Source organism: Bombus pyrosoma, linkage group LG8 (assembly GCF_014825855.1).
Source record: "Bombus pyrosoma isolate SC7728 linkage group LG8, ASM1482585v1, whole genome shotgun sequence".
NCBI classification, from domain to species: domain Eukaryota; kingdom Metazoa; phylum Arthropoda; class Insecta; order Hymenoptera; family Apidae; genus Bombus; species Bombus pyrosoma.
This window is the reverse complement of record NC_057777.1, coordinates 3,501,258-3,517,873: the sequence shown is the minus strand read 5'-3', so window position 1 is coordinate 3,517,873 and position 16,616 is coordinate 3,501,258. Positions and strand designations below refer to the sequence as shown.

Below are 16,616 nucleotides of genomic sequence, written 5' to 3'. Positions count from 1 at the left end.
CGCTTTGATTATTTATTTCTTTTACGCACGGCTGCCAACTGCTCGTCGAAAGTTAGACATCGTTTTAACGCGCCTCGAGAAGGAAGCGTTCATACCTTTTCCCCGATAAATAGAAAAAGATGGAAAGAGGCCTACCACCAGGCGTACTTGACTCGTTCCTTACACTTGATCGCCTGCAGGGTTACTATTTTGGTCTTTCTTTCCTTGTATTTTTCACCATTCTTTCGCAGCTTTTAGACGTAAGTATGTATACATATCAGGATACGTATACCTTCCTTTATTTCATTTGGTTAAGCGGACGTTTTATTTCACGATATCTCCCTAGACAGAGACTGCATTTATTTAACGCAGAATCAAAACTCTGTAAAATTAAATTTGGAATACGAGAAACCAGGGACGAATCGAGTGATACCGGTGCCTGGGTTCTTTAACTTCAGTTACTTTTTTACTTTATGTATATACATATAACGTACGGTCCCCATATATGGATATACTTTCCAGGCGGCATTTTTAAAATGTACAGTAACATTAGAAAAATATGATAAATTCGATTAAAATGCTAGGGTATATCTAAGCTTTTTCTATGAACGTTTAAGTTGAATAGAAATTGTAGATAACTGTGATACCTCATAGGTGCTGCTTGAAAGAAACCATGAGATAGAAATATTAAGTTCTCATGTTTTCTAATTATACGATCGATTTAGCACAAATGGAACACAAATGCTTCTTATGTACATTCAGGCGCGTAATATTTCATATTATTTATAGATTAAGTACATTAAGCACGTATATCATAATCAGCATTTTTAATATTGGTTAATTTATAAGAACTTTTTACAGGTAATAAATTTCGTTTAATCGTGATATATTAAAAGAATCAAACAATTGAATGCAATTGTAGCAATAATCAGTGAAATAAACATAACCTAGGATCTTTTCTTTTTGTACTTTTTCACTTATGTTTCAACTAATTGTGATTTAAATATTATACCATATGAATAAAAAATGTTTAATCTGAAACACAAAAGAATTTACTATTTTTATATATTACTAAAATATTTTTTATACAGTTATCATTTTTTATATTTTTCAGATTAAAATAATTCATATAAAAATGTCACAATTGGAGCTAGATCCTCAATTTACACAGGGTTTACACCTTCTACATTCTACTAATAAAGATTCTGCGGAACAGCTGCGAGCACTTTTAGATGAAGCAATTAAACAAAAATATGGGCCATCAAAGATGTTATCGAATGTATTACACAAAAAGGTAATTAGATGATAATTAATTTAAGGACATTATGTTGAGGGTTATCCAGAATAGAATACTTCAATTACGGTGGTTTATATTAATTAAGTTATTATAATTACAGAGTTAGTTCTGATATCAGGGCACTCGTGAAGCATAGGAGATTTCATTCACGTAAAAAGATATCTAGTATTTGATCCCTCTGATCTAATGTTGTCATTTATTTTTTGAACTTCTATCTCTTAGATTCTCTGTTTTTAGTATATGATGGAGGAACCGGTGCTGAGTGATCATAGTAGCAGCAGTAGTAGTAAAAAAAGCAAAAGCTCCTCTTCTTCTTCCTCCAAACATTCAAGTAAATCGAGCAAAAACAGCTCTCCTGTGAATTTACCAACTCGTGACACACCACCTGATATTATCCAGACTGATAATACTCTGGCATTAGAAATATTAGAGGATGATCTGACGTGTGTTATTTGCAAAGGAATGGATGTTGGAGCAAGAAACAGACTTGTTGAGTGTTCAGAGTGCCATTCCTTGTACCATCAGGAGTGTCATATTCCACATATTTTAGATTCTCAAATAGATGTTCCAGGACTGGTGTGGTATTGTTCAAACTGTCCCAAATCTCAGGTGTGTGTATTCACTCACATTATAACTTATCATATTTTTTGTACCTGAAATATTTTGATAATTTTTAGCAAAAAATGTTAGAAAACATAAAAGTTATGAAGTAAGAAATCTCCTTTCTTAATTTATAGGTTTCAAAAGAAAGGAGCTCACCAAAAACAGTGATAGAAAATAAATCTAAAGAACAAAAAAAATCTAATTCAGGTAAGTTTCTTATATTTTACAAAAATAGATGTATTTTCTTTTTTAATTAAAAAAGCAGTCATTGTCTTGTTTAATAGGTGGTGGAAATAAAGTAACACCAAATATTCATATTATAAATGCAGATAGAAGACTAAAGGATATGATGAAAAAAGCTAAGCAAGATAAACGAAGCACAAACACTACTCAGAGTTCAAAGAATTCTCGGTCCAGTTCACCAGCAATGTCTTCAACGAAATCTCAGGAAAAATCATTACTGTACAAAATCAAGTCAGGTGTAGAATGAAACTCTCGCTCATACGAATATTGTGATAATATTGTATAATATAAAAAAGACCCAAACAAATTTTATAATTTCAACATTACAAGTTGATTAACTAATTAATAGATAGTTATGATCGATACGTTAATATGTATATTCTGATAGCAAAATTAATATGTTTTGCCAAAGATAGTATAAATAATCTTTAAGTAAATAATATTAATTTTATATACCGCAGCAATTCCCAATTTTATGTTGAGAAAACTAAAGCTTTTACTTTTTATATTATTATGTACTTTCGTTATATGACTTTCTTTGTTTTTAATATAATTCATTACGAGATATAAAGTAATTTGATATTGTAACGTTTAACTATAAAAATATAATTTTTTGTACAAATGTACATTAATTTAAATATACAAACATAAATGTGTAATTGAATTTCTGTAAAACTTTAAAAACCCCAAATAAAAAATGAAAGAAGCGATTGCGGGTACTCCGAAAGAAGTTTTATGAGTATCGAGTTCATTTATAATATCAATATATTTTTGCAATTTTTCAAATGCTTATTTGTTTGTCCCTACGTCCCATTGAAAATTTGGCAAGAGTCATTTCGTTCTCGAGTGTTACTTAAAATCTACTTATATGCAAGATGGGGGGTTGAATTCTATTTACATTGGGCTTTTGGAGGGTTGCATCTACACGCGTACATCGAAAGATACACGCTCATACATACAGCATACACACAAGTAAAGCAGCATCGCATTCATACAGTAATTGCATTCATCGTTACATGCGCACATACTTTACGTAGAGGCTATACAACGAGAAAAGATACATTCAAAAATTCATGGGAATGAAAACGAGCCCGTTTTACATAACTTTTTTTTTCATACACGGTTCCCGAAGTCGAATATATTTTAAGTTATTCTTGCAGGGAACAATCATCCCCCCATCCTTTTTTTCGAAGCTTAACAAAGAATAATCTTAAACTCGACATGACGTTTGGAATCGTCTATACTACGAAGCATGACATTACTAATCGACTCGTAAACCGCTGAACATTTCCTCCGTTAATTACAATACAGTACATACGTTGAATGCGGAATTGACAAGCTTTTCAGATGGATGGAGTCAACTGTCGAGCGTACAAATTATCGAGAAATTCTGCTATACCATAAGCAATTCTGAATATTATACTTAAACGTCCACATATCTCCGTAAGAATAAACATTCTGCAAAAAATTTGGAATCAGTATCAATGAACCATGTATTCATGGATCCTAAGGTCCTCTTAAAAAAACCGAATCTTTTTATGTTAGGAAATTCTTTAATCAAAAATCTATTGGGACAAAAAAACTTGCTATTGATATCTGCAACATTAGTTAACACGTTGACTGCCAGACGAATTTTCCATGGTTTGCCAAAGGCGCCGACGTGAACTTTTTATTATGCGATGCATATTATGTTGAAATATTATTTGCAGCAAATAAAATGAGTTATAAAATCATGCTTGAAGCATTTTTCGTGGCGAGGGCCACCGGTGACCCCCACGGCGTTGTAGACAATTATTACAATTGTCCTTTTTTCAAACAATTGTGCTATGTACTTTTAATATTTGCTGCGTCGCCGGTCACCGGTGGCCCTCACGGCAGTCAACGTGTTAAAAATAATAAAAATATTAACGGTAGTGAACATCGAGCATTTAAATGTTCCAAATTCCAGAATTAGCATCTTCTTTTAAATAGTAAATAATATTCTTTTTATGTTTTTTTATAAATTTTTTATATTATAAGCTTTTTATATCATACTAAAGTAATTATGTTGCAAGTATTTAAATCTTGAGTTTTGAACAAATAGACAAATGATTTAAGTAGTAACCAATAGCACTTTCGATATGTTTGAAATTATTTAAACTTGTTTGAAGTTACTTTTTCTTCGAATATTTTCATTTTTTTTTCTCCTACAAATATGCAAGCGCTTTATATATTATTTAGATACTTCTTAATGCTTTAAGGAAACAGAATTTCATCGAGATTTTGCATGTGCACAATATACATTAAAAAGTGTAGCATGTTACACGACCTTCCATCGAATTGCGCTCGAACGTATAATGTACTTCACGTACCATATACGATATTTTACATGAACTTCTGAAAATGAACATTCTAATCGTTCAAGATGTACCACGCACCTGCAGGGATCCTCTAACTTCAGACAATAGAGTCGAGACGTATGTATATACGAATATGTGTGCAAATATATTAGTGTACGTCAATCTGTGCAATGTGAAATAATATAAATTCAAAAGAGTTTCGTATATTATAAAAATCATTGACCCTTATATTGTGGACGTTACATAATATTACTCGAATAACGAATAAACCTATATAAATATATAAAAAATGCAAGTCAATTTTACAATTCCAACAGTTTCATTAATATATACTGTTTCTTTTTCTAGCTCTTCCCTGCCTCGATGATATAAAAATATTGATATCGATAATAATAGTAATATAATTAACATTTTATGGAGTATATACAATTGGAACCGTACCATCCACAATTGAAGGATTTGCAATATGTTCGTTCAATTGTACCCATGCATATACGCTTAACAATTTGTAAGCTACAACACAAACTATCGCTCTTCATTACCAGACATTTTCGTTACATGTTTTGTATAACAATATATTAATTTAATGTAGAGCAACTAAAAAATTCCACTAATATTATGGAATAGTACTCATACGAGGAAAAATATTTCCTTATATTTATACATTATAACAATTTGTTCTATAATTTTCCATCACTTTATTTTAATCATTAAATTAACAAAATTTAACTAACAAAAGAGGTCTCTTTTTTCGAAATTGTTTAATAAAAAAAGAATTTTCAACTACTTCAGTAAATCTTTAACTAATAAACAGTGATTGTACGTACCATCAGAAAAGTCAATTGTAATTATACAATTCATTACTGTTAATATATGAATATTTATATTTTTGTTTTCAAAATAACTCAAAAATATTCAAAAACTAACAAGACTAAGATTCCTATTTAAATAATAAGAATAATAATTTTCTGTCTATCATTTTAATTTATTCCATAATAAATATTTCGTTGAATTAAAAATATTTTATAGACGATAAAGTGTGATAGTAACTTAATCGTAAAATTAATATTATTGAAATTGAGTCGAGCGAGCACGTATCTTTATTATGTATAATCTGTATATTTATAAGTTTAATATAAATACTACTGTCAACAGAATGATTTATAAAAATAAATCCATTACTCCAGTCAAAATTAATTAATTTCTTTCTGGAAGACTATATCTAATAGCTTCATATAAACAAAATAAAATACAAACACCATTCAGAAAAATGTTCTATTTCGTACGTTTATTTAAAAAAAGAAATCATTACCTCCACAAAACAAGTCTTTTCTAATTATTAGAAAGACATATATGTGTTTTGAATTCTTTTGTGTAATTAATATGTATTAAATTTTACATACAAAGTAGAGGAAAAAGATCTCATCCCCTAAGGTATTTTGTAAATGTTACTATCATTTAATTTTGTCATTCCATCGATAGAACCTTCATAGAATCATTTGGACTAAAAATTTTGCTTTGCATTGTCTCTAATTTCAAAACAAAAATAATTATTATATTCACCACTATAAATTCATTGTACAAATAGAATATGCTCAACAAATAAAAATACTTGACAAAATAATCCTCCTAAACCTACAGTACGTGTTCCTCTTTTTAATTCAATATACAAGAAAGCTGACCTTAATTCCACAGGAGATAGTAATTTAAATACATATAAAATAACGCGACTAAAACATTACAAGAGATATGATAACAGAATGAATGTATAAATAATAAAAGCTCATTTAAATTCCATTCTCCATTCTGTTATCATTTGTTCATGTATGTGTGTTACATATTATATGTAAAATATCGTGTGAAATATACATTGAGAAAATATGATATACATGGAATTAAATTATTACAGAATTCCGTCGTTTTACGTACACCAAAAGTTCAGTAAAACAACTTTATGTTTCAGAAAAATTACAGCACGCATGTCGACGTGTATTAAAGAAAAAGTAATACATTAAATCACATAGGACAGATTGACGTATCATTTCCTGTATAGATAATCCGGTCATCGGTATATAAATAAATACAATACATATAATAGAGAGATACACAGGTTGATGGTAATCGACAGGGAAGCTGAGGGACTGTAGAGCAGATAAAATACACGAAAGTGTTAATTAAGTACAAGAGTGAGCTTGAACCTCAGCTTTCCCAAACCTACCATTCACAAAATTATCAAATAATTGGTTACGCGATTCAATCGAACGTTTAAGTAGGTCTGTTCCGGTGTAACAGTTCCTAAAAAAGCGCATGGAGAAAAATTGGCAGTGCGCAATGGGCAGTGAATCGAACTGTTATTAAATACCTATACACTGGAATAACGAATATTATCAGGGACACTTAAATGCTTCCTTTAAAAAATGCAATTTTTCAAACTGAGGCAGTCTTAGGTAAAGTAAAATGGCGATGTAATCCCAAGAAAAATACTGTTCATCGTTGTGTCTTGTTAAACCTTCCTTTTTTTCCCGATACATTTAACCGCGATATTATTGACCAACTGGCGAAAAATCCTGAAACTCTAATAACCGGCGAAAATACAACCAGACATGTATAAAATTTTCCCTTCTACTGTGTTTTCTTTTTTGTCATTTTTTTCTTTTTTTTTTAATTCGCGTTCATTAAGAGTCTAGAAACTTCCTCGCCGGTATACAATATAAAAGATCTTTCTCGTTCTTTGCATCTATTATGTGCTTCCTTTACGCTTAACAATATACCATAATAACTATTGTTGAATGGGCAATTAGTCGATAATTATATCTATATAGATAATAATACAACTTAATGGTAGTAAGAGCAATAATAGATATAATATAGCTCCTATAGTAGTTGTAAAATCATTATATGATCCACATAATGGCCTTCCAGATCGTAGCAACAGTCATACATATATAAATGTAATCATATAAAGTAAATAAAAACAGACTGAAAAATGAACAAAAAATGTAATAGAAAAGAATTCTTTTTTTTTATGTACTAAATATACGCAGATAGGCCTAGAGTAGTCTGAACTGCTCTCACAACTTTTAATTGAGAAGCCAATTCTTTTTCCTTTCATTTAACATTACTTTAATTGCCTTAATTTAGTGTCGTTCCTTGCTCTCTCACGCTCTCTTTCTCTCTCCCACTCACTTTTTTTCTCGCTCGTTCTCTCTTTTTTTCTGAAAAAAGGTTCTTTACCCTCAACTTATAATACATATATAGACCCTCTCTAACTAGCTCACTACAATCCGTGGAGGTGTATGTTGCGTGACCTTTGCTTTATATATTTTTTATGTATATATATATAATATATAACATATTAATAATATATATCGTAATGAAGATAGTAGGCATAGCCACTCGTGCTCGGATCACAGACTACTTGCTGCCGTACTCCCTTTGTACAGACAGTCTGGTGGACACTATGGCTTTTTCTCTTATTTAACGTTCCCACACGTTATTTTTCTTCGTGTTATATATACTACGTATACACGTATAGACATTCGGCCAACAATGAAATCGTTAATTTTCATTTGTTTTTTTTTACTTTTTTTTAATAAGTATTTTTTGCACGAATTTTGCATCTCAAATCCTTAAAACGCGTAGGCGGACCAATATTCAGCTACGTCACCGGAGATATAGTTTTTCGATCATAAGATAAATTATATCCCTTACTAACGAAGATTCCACCGATTGCATTGAGATTCCCTTCGTCGTTTTCTTATAATTTGTTACAAATATACTATATATATATGTATAGTAAAATAAATGAAATATACAATATTAATAAAAACAGATCAGATTTAAGGGTTAGAGTTCATCATTTTCTCTTTTGTTACCATTTTGCTAACATCTGTACGTGTGTACGAGCGTATTTCGATACGGCCATGACATATAGACGTAAATACTACAGCCAGGATTAATTTATCCTGAGAAAAACTATCGCCTGACTAGCCTTAACGAAATCGCACGTATTTTTTACGGCATTGTTATTCACATGGTGTGTAGATTTGTACATATGTAACGAGGTGTATCTGATGCATGAAATGGAGGCACTAGTCAGTGTTTCTGGAGAGATTGACGGGTCCTGGGATAGCAATGAGGAGGTTGTGTCAGCAGGCACTGGTTTCCTCTCCTTCGAGTGTGCACGCGACATTCTCTAGCCTGTGGGCTAGATGTAATTTACGACAGCCCGCGTCTGTCTCCAAGGCCTCTAGGATCTATGCAATATTCCATTAATTAAATTACCAATTAACAAACTAAAAATTTTAATAAAAAGAGTCAAGCTCTGCTTTCAAGATACTTACTTGTTCATAATACTTGCTGACATAGATGTAAAGTTCTTTTAGTGCTGCGATCACATCAAACTCGTTCGCATGTGACGCACTCAGCTGTTGCATGGCACTAGACATTTCTTGATCAGTGATTTGTGGCAGTCTTTGTACATCTGTATAAAAACGACCCACTTTCTCTCGGTAATGCGGTATGTCCTTGGCAAAGAGTAACTTATTCGACGGTGAATCTTTCCCCAGCCTGTGTTCCGTCATCGAACAAGAGTCCATAAATGTTTGCGCTATCACGGAGAGGCTCGAGTCAACCGTCGTGGACTTATTTATATCGAACATGAAGTCTGGATTCTTAATAAAATTCACCCAAAATCTAAGCGGCAAACTATTCGATTTCCATGCGTGCGGTACCTCCGGGTCAACGATCCCGTGTTGCTTCGCGGCATCGTCTAGGAGATCGAACAGCCATTTTACAGCACTGGGTAATGCTTCGTTCGCTGTTAAAATCGTATTCAAAAAATCATCGACGAACTTTTGAACGGTACCCTTCGTCGATAGTAATCTCGTTAAAAATATTTCAGGGATGGCTTTGTGTGTTCGTTCTGGATGATGATGCTTGCTACCGGTAAAACCCATACCTGGCGGATAGTGACTTTCTTCTATAGGCCTTACCAAATGATATAATCGTTGATTACCTCCATGACCGCTTTCTACGTCGCCATTTGCTGTTATGATCGGCGGTGAATGTTGAGATTCGAAGTATAAACCGCTAACGGGATGATTGTACATTACAGGACTGATTAGATTGTGATTAGGTGTGGATGGAAGATGCGTGGACGAACAGTGATTCGCGTGACGATGTAGGTGATGGTGATGTGCATGGTGGTGAATGGACTGCTGTTGATGATGATAGTGCGATGGTTTACAATTGTGACACGGTGGTTTACAGGCGACGGAAAAACCATCGTTTTGTCTAGGAATCAACGACATCACTGCTGATTCTTTTACACCATAATGCGCCAACGTGTTTATCTTTTTCCATTCGCCGCTGCACTTTGACGTGAGATCCTCATCCTGGAGAGTTAAATGTCCGCCTCTACCGTGTCTCCATTCCAAATCTACGTCATGAACGGACGGCCTCAGTGAGAAAGGAGTATTCTTGTAGAGAGCATCTAGGATCTTGGACTTCACTTGATTTATAGTATCACAATCTAACACCTTGCACTGGATTTTCTCATCGAGATCATCTTGGACGACATGCAGAGTGACCACACTGTGCTCAATCTGCTCACGGAGTAGCCTTTCTTCAGATAACGAGTATCTAGCGTCGTACGTGATCACGTCTACAGGACCCTTTTCTATCTGGTGCTTTATTGCCTTGAACAATAAAAATAGAGAGGAACCTGCATAGTCTTTAAGGTAATTGTACATACAAAGAGCCATCCAGTTAGTTAGCATCTTTTCTACCACGGATTCGGTCCTTCTAAGCATCAACTGAGGATGCTTTGTGTTCACTGCCTTTTCGATAAGTCTTAGTAAAAGATTCATGAGTATATCAGTCGCATACTCCATCTTACCCATCAGGACGACCATAAGTAATGATGCAACATTCACTTTATCTCTAATATTAAAGTCTTTCTGAGCCTCTAAGGTTTCGATGAACGTTAATACGAAGTATTTATTATTGATCAGTTGCTCAAACTGGATCATGGCAGCATCGTAGTTTGTACGAGACACATTACTACGTGATCTAGGATCATTTAATATAGGATGATGCGTAACACCCGGAAAAAATACTTTCATAATGTAATTCTTGTGGTCTAAAGTCGGAATACCGGATGACTCCAGATCAGCGGTTAAATCAGTCATATCGGTTTGTAGTTCAGCAAATGCTTGCTTACATTCCATCCTAACATTGCTTTCCAGAGTATCCATCTGTATCTGTATCCTTTTATATTCTCTCTCTGCTTGTGTACTCTTCCTTCTATATATTATTAACACTAAAACAAACAGAAACACAAGACCAAAAGTGCCAGCAGCTATTCCAGCAATTGCCTCCGGTGGGATCGGATAAGATTTAATCACTTCGTAGCGCAAATAACCAATGGGGAACCTTAAGCTACGACCCACGCGTACTACCACCAAGGGTAAACCATTTTCAGTTTTAATTCCAAGTTCATCCGTATCAGCTGGTTGTTGATCAGGAGGAATGCAAACCAATTGAGTTAGAGCAAGCGAAGTCACGTTACATGGCATTGTACCGACAGTAACGTTCACATCAGACTCGTCGCTGGCAAAAATCAAATTTTCCCCCTCGATAACTAGCGTATCACCTTTATATAATTTAATGTTACGCGGAAAGGCAAGAAATTTCGGGTCTTCCACATAAAGTAAGCGATTTCTAAGACTCTTAAAATGCTTTTCCAAATCTCGTACACTTTCCACATTGTCCATAATAAATGCTATTTTCAAGGATAATTGAGATTCCTTTAACTTTAATGATTGAGGTGGTGTGCTTTGGCTATTAGCAGTAGCACGCTTGTTACGTCGAAGAGTCATGAACCGCTTAGCAACACTAGGACTTGGGCATTCCATCTGCGTCGGGTTTAATACTGTACAAACAGTCCTATTTACTGGCAGTAGTTCATTGTCGAAGTATACCTCCATTTCGGGCTTCTGGATAGTATCTAGATTGGTGCCGTGAACGGTGATCATACGACCACCGGAAGCAAAACTTGTCAGTGGCTTAATCTCCATAATAGTAGGATCATGAGTGTAGTTATAGGGATTACCAATTAAAGTGCGATTCGCGCCGTCTATGCTAAGAGTCAGTCTGTCGATTCTTCTTACTCTATCAGATTTACTTGTTACACAAGTTAATCTGGTACTACTCGCTTGCGTGGCGTTAACATGACACGCTAATTCGTCTAGATAGGCTGATATAGTACTACCAATATTCAAATACATTCCAGTAATGGCAAGTTGCGTACCACCACTTTGTGGACCAACCGATGGGTAAACACCAGACAATCGTATATCCTTGTAATTAAATAACACTGCGCTTTCAGTGTAACCAGCATCATTACCAACCACTACAGAGGCAGTGTCCGTTGCTTCGTGTCTTCCTGTACGGCAAACGATGCGTACGGACACTTCATAATCGACTAAAGTACATGGTGTGTTACCAATATGTATTTTTCCATCCACGTCGCTTTCTTTCAGCCCCAAATTACTACCTTCGATAGTGACCAACGTTCCACCTTCGATTGGTCCACTGAGAGGTTTAATCATATCTATCCTCGGTTTCGGACACTCGGTGAATGGCGAGTGCAAGCAAGAATGCCGGTACACGCAACTATTACCGCACCAAGTACATTCGAAACGCGCATCTCTGGTCACGCAAAGGGAACAATCTGCGTGTTCACGATGCGAACCCAACACTTCACACTTATAAAGGATGATAGTAGTCTTGTCCACGTGATGATTAATGTTCCAGACAACCGTTACCTCTGCTTCGTATTCACCAGTGACCGCCTCATACGAGTAAACTGTTTTATCACAAACTATAAAACGGCTGCTATCGACACGGGCTTGTACTTTTAAATTAGCACCCTCGATCGAGACGATGCATTGGAAACCACTGTGTCCTACTTGAGGATGCGGTAAATTCTCAACCTCGAGCACTATCTCTTTGGGTACACTGTTAGGTAACATCAATGGTTCCTGGCGTTGAACGAACTTTGGACAGTATTGTGCTCCGTGCGCGGCTAAATTTGCTTGATTCTGTGAACAGGAATTTATCTTTTTTATAACAATACTGAATTTTACTTAAACATTAATACACTTACGTTTTCTCCCGAAATAATACCCTGACAACTTGTGTTATGTGTACATTTATTATCATATACACACCAACTACAGGCCCATTGAGATTTTACACACTCTGTACACACGGTATGCCTAGAGCAATCGAAGAAAGCGAAATTTCTTGAGACAAAATCTTTATTTGTTTCACTAGAGCGCACAGATAAAGGTACCAGAACATGATCGGCCCCGTCTGGTATATTCGGTCTTTCAAGTACGGGTGGTGTAGGACAAGATAATCCAAATCCAGTCATTAGTGCATCTATAGGTTCCGCGTTACCAAAAACACATTTGTAATTTGCGCCTGCTGGTAATTCGGGTAAAGTTCTGATTGTTAAATGAACGGTGGTCATTTGATTGATGGGCATACGATCTGGAAGAACTTGCTCGAAATCAATGCATTGTTGTCCTGTACCTAAAGATAACCATCGTGGACTACTATGACTTGCTTTCTGACAATCTCCTCTAACTGTGCATCTAGAAATATACATTAATATTATTAAACAAAAGAAATAATGAAGAAAAAAATTAGATATTTACCTTTTTTCTAATGAACACCATCCACAATAAGGATCTTTTGCGTCTAGACAACTGCTACAATTAGTATAACTACTGCAATGTTCAACTTGGACCTTAGAAATTTTAGAGGTCGATAAAACGTAAATATGTTCTCCATCTGGCGAAATCAAAGTATCAGGCATCAATCTGTTTCCTTTATCAATTACAATATTTTCGTAGACGAATGCTTCGTTTCCAGAAAGTAAAACTTTTTTCAGAGAACCCTCGTTAGTACCCAAGAATGCAACGGTATGACTTTCTGTATTAGCTATTGTTACAGAGGTAATGAATTCGTCAGGAAAATGTAAAATTGCTTGTCCCACAATCGGTGACATTCCGGAGATTTTCAAACCCACTTCACAGAAGTGCAAAATGTTGCCTGCTGTCTGGATAGAAAAATAAAAACACAACTCAATAAAAATATGCAATATTTTCAAATGGTAATATTTCGGTTCTTTAAATTTTATACTTACTCCTGCCGCAGGGCATTTTCCATCTTGTATAGGACCACTGACATATCCCATGTTTCTATATTTAGTACTACCATTGAGACACATATGGATATTTTCAGTAAATCTTGTTTCAATCTCTTGCAAACTGTACACGCAAAGTGCTGACCGAGACAGTGGTTCGTTTGTGATTCCTCTACTTGGAGAAAATACGGAGACAAAAATGGGATCACCAACGGAAATACCCAATTGCATGGCTATATCACTACCAGCTGGTGCCACTTTCGCGTCTTGCACTAAATTATAAGATTGCAATTTTCCATCTCCCAAATTAACAGTACACTGTAGCGTCACTTCTGTATAACTATCATAATTTGGATCATTGATACAGCTTCGAGCCAATCTAGAGATGTAACCCTTTTCCTCTTCTTCAGGAAGATGAGACTGCTTTTGTACCAATACAAAATATGCATAGTTATTGGCATTGAACCCATATACATATTTAACCAGGAAATGGTCTCGATATTTCACGTCGATGTATACGATCGACTGTTTATTGAACGTATACTCCGCGAATTCTAAATTGTGGAGATTTCTGCTAGAAATAGCAGGCACGTCATGCCTGTAATCTCCTCTATTAGTGAATGTAGTACCAACATAGAGTATATTCGTTTGTCCCCAAGCATTGTATTTTTCGGGCCCAATAAAAGCATATGTAGAAGAGCTTTCATCGTTTGCTGCTACACTATGGGGAATGAATTCCGGCTTAATAGATATGTTTGACATTTTGTACTTTTCACAAGCACCTTGAAGAAGGGAACCGCATGCAATCAGTGTTTGTGATTCAAGATCAGCGATTAATAGTTTGTTTACATTATCCATTAAAGATGTAGTTATGTCTCTGGAAGGACAGCCTGTTGCATGGCACTGGGGATTATCCAATCTAGGTCCTGAAAACAATAATGAATAACAATAATTTTTTTAGTAATGTTTCCATAATACAAATACATATATATCTTTTATAAAATATGCAATTCTCATAAAAAGAATGAATAGCTAACCTGTGGAAACATATTCCTCCAGTCTGAGATTAGAATCTAACTGTAAAAGTCTGTTGATGGCACCTGCATATAATCTTCCTGTTGCAGGATCTATAGTAAGGTGATTAAATCGAAGGGCACCTTCCCTCGTTGTATTTGGATCTAGAGGATAAAATCCATATCTTTGACCATCTCCCATAGGAAACTGTGTTACAATGTGTAACGATCTATTTTCTTGCACAGGTGGAGCAGTACTAGCAGGTGTATCTATGGCTGCAGTTACCAGTACCACCAGGAACCAGGTAGCAACAGACATGGATGAAAAGGATAATCGATGAAATGGTAGTAGCAGTTTAGGAGATAACACAGTAGGCGAAATGGGAAATGATACAAATCCCAAGAATCTCATGATGTGTAGGCAATAGTTGACAAAGCACATGCGCACACGCTATGCGTGTGCGTTTGTGCATGTACAAGTCTAGGGTAGGAAGCTTAGAAAATATAATAAGGGTATTTGTCCCACTGGTAGAAGGCCAGTATCAATATAGTACTACCAATTACACATGTATCCAGGCACCGACATGATGCACATTGCCCGGCACCTCTGGAACATTTCAAAACCACAATTACAATTAGTTATTTATTCTTAAAAAAATTTCACACATCCATAAATTTTTCACCAATATCTACCAATTAATCAAATAAAAAATTGTTCATAAAATAACATTGATTATATATTAAATTTTAAGAAAAAGTCTAATTTACATGAAAAAAATTAAATAATTTTAGCATAATAAAACATTATAAGAGAAAAAACGAAAATGTCGAAGACACATCAGAATATATCATTAAGACGTTTCGAACATTCATATTTTGTCAGGTTTACGTTACTTATCTAAATACACGAATATCCACGATCAAACCATACAATGATTAATTATAATACTTGAAAAGTGAATTGTCAAAATGTAAATAATGTATCACTAACCGATTTCGATACTAAAACATTTCGACGACGATGTCAGGCTAGGGCAGATGGCTCCTCCACACTTTTTGAGTAACACCGTTGCACGCACCGCCCTTCATTAGTGTGAGCAGCATAGCTGCACTTGACAGTTAAGGCCAGTGTCTTTGCACAAAGGCAAGGATATTCTACTCCTTGTCAATAATCGTCTAACAAAACACAAACGTACTAAATTACTCAATACTCAATGATAAAATATTCTAGAAACTCATAAACATTCCCGGGAACACTCATAAAACACGAGAATATCCACGGGTAATTACTGAAAAAGAAAAAGGAATTACCTCCAGCATGAAAAAAGCTCGCAGCTTCGATTCGCTCGATCTGATATGATCATCAGTCAGCTTGTGTTAACTTTCCTTCCTTTCCCCTTGATTCACGAAAATTTCATATATACAACGAATTAAAATAAAAGGAAACAAGTTCGATTTATCACGTAGAGTCAACCCTTTTCATGAAAAAGCCAAAGTGTATAATACGACTACACGATGGAATGTTCGTACGCCAGAGTCGCTACGACACATCGCGGATATGCACTCACTATGTCCTTGATACAGGTCTCTGATATAGTATCCGAACGATGAAACAACGAAACGCACGGTTTAGACTTAATGGAACTCCTTATTATGTCTTGTAGTAACGCGTAAAGAGTATAAATACCGTTTCGTTACTTGATAATAACACTAAACAGGGAATCGGAATGAGCCGCCATTAAAATTCGACCGACAGCGACAGGCTGCACGAGTTTAGAGCAAGTTGGGGGCCGTGGCTACGGCATGCGCCGCCGCTTGTTCATTATCTTTCTCTCTCTCTGTTCCTCTCGTCAAGCTTTTCCCACGGTTCAGTGTCTCTCCTTGGCTAGTTCTATCACTCTCTTCTTCTCAACTTTCCTTTTCTT

At 35.0% G+C, this 16,616-nt stretch overlaps 2 protein-coding genes across 7 annotated transcripts; one reads left to right on the top strand and one right to left on the bottom strand.

Moving 5' to 3' along the window:
* Positions 1 to 31: 31 nt before the first annotated feature.
* On the top strand, positions 32 to 3,855 carry LOC122569972 (integrator complex subunit 12-like). Of its 6 annotated transcripts, none has more exons than XM_043731697.1 (5): positions 32 to 239; positions 1,094 to 1,273; positions 1,514 to 1,885; positions 2,014 to 2,086; positions 2,209 to 3,855. In XM_043731697.1, exons 1-5 carry the CDS (start codon positions 120 to 122, stop codon positions 2,367 to 2,369), a joined length of 906 nt encoding a protein of 301 aa, XP_043587632.1. In that variant the 5' UTR covers positions 32 to 119; the 3' UTR covers positions 2,370 to 3,855. The 6 variants fall into 6 exon arrangements, with proteins under 6 accessions (XP_043587632.1, XP_043587631.1, XP_043587637.1 ...); XM_043731696.1 differs by having other exon boundaries at positions 2,164 to 3,855; XM_043731702.1 differs by having other exon boundaries at positions 2,145 to 2,314.
* Positions 3,856 to 4,752: 897 nt separating this feature from the next.
* Positions 4,753 to 16,587, bottom strand: LOC122570009 (plexin-B). The gene is made up of 8 exons (XM_043731793.1): positions 16,003 to 16,587; positions 15,683 to 15,867; positions 14,716 to 15,298; positions 13,679 to 14,604; positions 13,188 to 13,591; positions 12,632 to 13,124; positions 8,805 to 12,566; positions 4,753 to 8,717 (listed from the first exon to the last, which is right to left on the bottom strand). Exons 3-8 carry the CDS (start codon positions 15,131 to 15,133, stop codon positions 8,610 to 8,612), a joined length of 6,111 nt encoding a protein of 2,036 aa, XP_043587728.1. The 5' UTR covers positions 15,134 to 15,298; positions 15,683 to 15,867; positions 16,003 to 16,587; the 3' UTR covers positions 4,753 to 8,609.
* Between the last annotated feature and the right edge of the window lie 29 nt (positions 16,588 to 16,616).

Bases quoted from the DNA above. Each gene is read 5' to 3' on its own strand.
- LOC122569972 (XM_043731696.1), top strand. From the start codon at position 120: ATGGAAAGAGGCCTACCACCAGGCGTACTTGACTCGTTCCTTACACTT. The intron at 240-1,093 runs GTAAGTATGTAT...TATATTTTTCAG, and splicing joins TTCTTTCGCAGCTTTTAGAC to ATTAAAATAATTCATATAAA. The intron at 1,274-1,513 runs GTAATTAGATGA...CTCTGTTTTTAG, and splicing joins CGAATGTATTACACAAAAAG to TATATGATGGAGGAACCGGT.
- LOC122570009 (XM_043731793.1), bottom strand. From the start codon at position 15,133: ATGTGCTTTGTCAACTATTGCCTACACATCATGAGATTCTTGGGATTT. The intron at 14,605-14,715 runs GTTAGCTATTCA...TATTGTTTTCAG, and splicing joins GGAGGAATATGTTTCCACAG to GACCTAGATTGGATAATCCC. The intron at 12,567-12,631 runs GTAAGTGTATTA...TCCTGTTCACAG, and splicing joins GTATTATTTCGGGAGAAAAC to AATCAAGCAAATTTAGCCGC.